General features: G+C 41.9%; 1 protein-coding gene across 1 annotated transcript; it reads left to right on the top strand.

The window, feature by feature from the left end:
• Positions 1-560: 560 nt before the first annotated feature.
• On the top strand, positions 561-4,516 carry LOC109698050 (HPS5 biogenesis of lysosomal organelles complex 2 subunit 2). The gene is given in 2 exon segments (XM_074050554.1): positions 561-1,619; positions 1,621-4,516. Coding segments are annotated over 2 exon segments (3,327 nt in total). The 5' UTR covers positions 561-603; the 3' UTR covers positions 3,932-4,516.
• Positions 4,517-5,005: the final 489 nt, after the last annotated feature.

The raw sequence follows: 5,005 nt of genomic DNA, 5'->3' as shown, positions 1-5,005 counted from the left end.
GAACACATTCCAGTTCCTACCCTCCTCCTTCACCATGAGCTCCTGAAGTGGACAATAGAAGATGGTCTGTTCCTGTCACTGGGCCTGGCTGAGTCGAGGTACTTCATAAGCATTGGTGGAGTTGTGATAAAATTATTTTAAAAAATTCTTTCCTCAGCAATTTTTATTTAGTATGTGGACCAGACTTGGAGCTCTTACCATGAGCCATTCCTGATTCTGCTTGTGTCTCAAGCACATGCATAGAAACTATTATTTACCAGCATTCAGGAAGCTGAGGCAGAAACATCACGAGTTTGAGGCCAGACCTGGGCTACACAGCAAGACTCTGTTTCAAAAGCAATTTTTTTTCAAACATGTAATTATTTCACACAAATAATAAAGTAGAAATTCATTTTAAGTCTTGTTAAACTCACAGCATGTGATCAGTTGGTAGTTTCACAGTTCACTAGTTCTGAAAGTAATGTAAACCTTTTGACTCTAACAATATCTTCAAGGTTTCCATTTATGGTGGACTGGATAATCAGGTCTGTCCCTCCTGGAGGTCAAGAAAAACTACATCAACTATTTAAAAAACTCCGTGCACGATTTCATCTTCTTGGCTAAATGACTTTTGTGCCAGTGATACCAGAATCCTACAGCCATGTTCTCGCAGAGTTTGAGTCACTGGATCCATTACTCTCAGTCCTTCGGCTGGACTCCAGTCATCTAAAGTGCACGAGCATAGCTGTGTCTCGGAAATGGTTGGCACTGGGCAGTTCAGGAGGAGGGCTCAATCTCATTCAGAAAGAAGGCTGGAAGCACAGGCTTTTACTTTCACACGGGGAAGGTGCAATTTCTCAGATTTCCTGTTGTTCACCTGATGATGATTTTGTTGCTGTAGCTACCAGTTAAGGTCTTGTAGTTGTTTGGGAATTAAATCAAGAGCGTCGTGGGAAACCAGAACGAATATATGTGTCTTCAGAACACAAAGGCCGAAAAGTTACAGCTCTCTGTTGGGACACAACTATTCTTAGAGTTTTTGTAGGTGATCATGTGGGGAAAGTTTCTGCCATCAAACTCAACACTTCTAAACAAGCAAAGACAGCTGCTGCCTTTGTGATGTTTCCTGTTCAGACAATAACAACAGTTGACTCCTGTATTGTACAGTTAGATTATTTGGATGGAAGACTGCTTATATCTTCACTTACTCGATCCTTCTTGTGTGACACTGAGAGAGAAAAGTTTTGGAAAATTGGAAACAAGGAAAGAGATGGGGAATATGGAGCATGTTTCTTCCCTGGAAAATGTTCTGGGAGTCAGCAACCTCTGATATATTGTGCTCGTCCTGGCTCCAGGATATGGGAAGTGAACTTTGATGGGGAGGTTCTGAGTACACATCAGTTCAAGAAACTCCTCTCATTGCCACCTCTCCCTGTAATTACTCCAAGGTCAGAGCCTCAGTATGATCATATGGCTGGATCCACCCAATCTTTGTCATTCCCCAAACTTTTGCGTCTTAGTGAGCACTGTGTGCTGACTTGGACAGAAAAAGGAATCTATGTTTTCATTCCTCAGAATGTACAAGTTCTTCTTTGGAGTGAAGTGAAAGATATTCAGGATGTGGCTGTCTGCAAGAATGACACATCTGTCCTTGTTGTCAGTGGAGCGCTGTGTGGAACGCCTGCTAAGGAGAGGGCTGTGGGACCTGGCTGCTTGCACCTGCTGTCTATTCCAAAATTCTATCATTGCCAGCAGAGCAACAAAAACTTTGTCCGTAGATAAATTGGAGCATTTGAAATCTCAGCTGGACTTTGCAATCAATAGTGATCTAATTTCTAAACTGGATGAATTGATCTTAAAATTTGAACCTTTGGATTCAGCTTGCAGTAGTAGAAGAAGTTCTGTTTCATCACATGAAAGTTTTAGCATCTTGAACTCTGGTATTTATCGTATCATTAGTAGTAGAAGAGGCAGTCAGTCAGAGGAAGACTCTTGCTCCCTTCATAGCCAGACCTTCTCAGAAGATGAGAGACTTAAAGAATTCAGTTCCCATCAAGACGAGGCCCGGCCGGATCAGGGCTGTAGCCCACATGGCAGTGAAGACAATGTTTCTCATGGTCCAGTGACGTTCGAGACAGATAAGAATGAAACTTTTCTCCCCTTTGGCATTCCGTTATCATTTCATTCTCCATCTCCTCTTGTGTCTCTTCAAGCTGTCAAAGAAAGTGTTTCTAGCTTTGTGCGTAAAACTACAGAGAAGATTGGTACACTTCACACAAGCCCTGAACTAAAAGAGAGACCAGAACCCAGGAATGAAGACCAGTCATGTGAAGAGGAAGTGAGTTCAGTTACCTGCCCAAAGGAAGAAGACACCAAGGGGAAAAAAGAGGTAACTAGTCAACTGCCAGAAGAAGACAGGTTCCAAGAGCTCACATTAGCAACAGTGGAAGCAATGACCAAGCTGCTGGACCCTCTGGTTTTATTTGAACCCAAGTCACAGTTAGAAGAATCATTTGCTATGAAGGACTTTGCAGGCATTTCAGATACTGGCAATTCACCAGTGAAATCAAACCAGGATGTGCTACTACTTTGTGAGTCAAAAAAGGAAACAATAGATGAAGATAATGAAAAAGAAAAAAGGGACTCTTTAGGAATTGAAGAAACTCTTGGCCAAATAGCATGTGACTCTGTAAGTAGTCTGAGGGAGTCCTCAGGTGACTTTTTTCGAGTATGTTCTCCATACACCATAGCAAACAGTCTTCAGAAGGATCTGGCTCAATTGACAACATTGTGTTTGGAACTGAATGTATTGAATTCCACGATCCAAAGTACAAGTGAACATGTGGACCACGCATTACAACAGGTTTATTCTGAAATCCTGGCTTGTCAGTTCCTAAAGAAGTATTTTTTTCTTCTGGACTTGAAAAGAGCAAAAGAGAGTATCAAACTTAGTTATGCTAAGAGCCCTTGTGTTTGGGAGACTTTTATTAAAGGACTGAAAGAAATGGCAAGTTCCAATCCTTCATATATGGAGATGGAAGAAGGAGACCTACCCACGAGATTAAAGTTATTTGATGACTTGATTCTTTTTGATAGTCCTCTGTTGATTGCTTATGCTAGCCTTTTGTATGAGAAGTTTGGGGAACCTGCCCTTCAATCTTTAATCAGGATTTATCCATCTATTTTGCCTTCGGATATTATGCAGCTTTCTCATCATCAGCCTGCTCAGTTTTTGGCCTATTTAGACAGTCTGGTGAAATCAAGGCCTGAAGATCAGCGATCATCCTTCCTTGAGTCCCTTCTACAACCAGAATCTTTAAGATTGGATTGGCTGCTGTTGGCAGTGTCCCACAATGCTCCAGCAAGCACAAGCCTTATGGATGATGAAGGACACCCCAGGTCTCATTCACACTTGATTTCCTGGGGTTACAGTGAACTTATCCTTCATCTAATTAAACTTCCTGCAGATTTTACAACCAAAGAGAAAATGACTGACATCTGTAGGTCTTGTGGTTTTTGGCCTGGATATCTTACTCTCTGTTTGGAGCTGGAGAGGAGAAGAGAGGCCTTCACCAACATTGTGTGTCTGAATGATATGAGCCTGATGGAAGGGGACAATGGTTGGATTCCAGAGACTGTGGAGGAATGGAAGCTTCTCCTACATCTCATACAGAGCAAGAGCTCAAGGCTGGTCCCCCAGGAGTCACTAAATGGGAACCTCAGTGATGGGCCTTCCCCCATCAACGTGGAGAACATTGTGCTCCTGTTAGCTAAGGCCATGGGCCCAGATCGGGCCTGGTCCTTGCTACAGGAATCTGGTCTGGCCCTTGAGTTGTCAGAGAAGTTTACCAGAACCTGTGATATTCTGAGGATTGTGGAGAAAAGGCAGAGAGCCTTGATACAAAGCATGCTTGAAAAGTGTGATCGGTTTCTGTGGTCTCAGCAGGCCTGATGGAAGATTTAGCAGGATGTGATAACATTTAGGAAAAAATGTTCCTGAGCCTTCAGGATGCATTTGTTACTGAAGAAAAGGCACCACCCAGAAGCCCTGCCACCTTATCGGGGCTATAGTTATCAGTGTCTGTACCTTGGCATTTGTGGCTCTGTGACCTCAGCACCTCTCAATCAAAGTTGGATTTTGAGAGAAGTCAGCCCTTGCTTTGCTGGAATCAGAATGTGGGTGTTTACAGCTGTGTAGTATTGATTCTGAACCACAGTGTTACTGCAGAATGATTGAGGATTGGGGCTCTTCTGTTGGGACCAGAAGTATTTTGTCACATGAACATAGATAATGTTATTAACTGGAGTTGAATTCTTTTTGTATTTTGTCTGGGGCAGTTTAGAAATTACTGAAATAGGACTGGGAATGTGGAATTGACATGTATAATGAAATACTAAAGATTCAAATTCAATATTTAAATGAAATTCCCCATATCTAAATTGAGCTAATTTATTTTTTTTCTTCAATTGACTAATTCATTACTGGAAATAGTTTCTGTAATCTTTTCCTAAACAGAGTAGCTCAAAAGAATCATGCACTTTTAAAAATTATTTTTGAAATGCTATAACAAAAGAAAGCTAAGTATTAATAAAGAGTATAACAAGCGCTTGTGTTATTGGAAAAAAAAAACTATTTAAAAAATCTGCTTGAGGGCACTGGAGAGCTAACACCAGAGACAAGGAAATGCTGGAGGAGACCAAAGTCCAGAGTAATGATTCCCCCTTCTGCCCTGCAGCCCCTGGCTAAAATGTGAAAGATGGAGGAAGGCAGATTGTGTTTTTGACAGCCCTGTGGAGTTAGAGAGACCTCGGACCTTCCAAGGGCTGAAACCTGGCAAGTTGAGAGCCAGAAGAACCTGCTTGCACACAGACTTCACTGCATGTGCTCTGGGCAACTCAGAAACTTCTTGATCCCTGCACCTGAATTGAGAGGACTCAGTGCTCATGCCCTAAGAGCATAAAAAAGAGAAAAAAAAGATAATTTTTCAAGGCCTCAGACTATTTATACAAGAAAACAGTTCAAATA

Source organism: Castor canadensis, chromosome 12 (genome assembly GCF_047511655.1).
Source record: "Castor canadensis chromosome 12, mCasCan1.hap1v2, whole genome shotgun sequence".
NCBI lineage: Eukaryota > Metazoa > Chordata > Mammalia > Rodentia > Castoridae > Castor > Castor canadensis.
The sequence above is the reverse complement of the archived record's forward strand: the minus strand, read 5'-3'. Positions and strand labels throughout refer to the sequence as shown.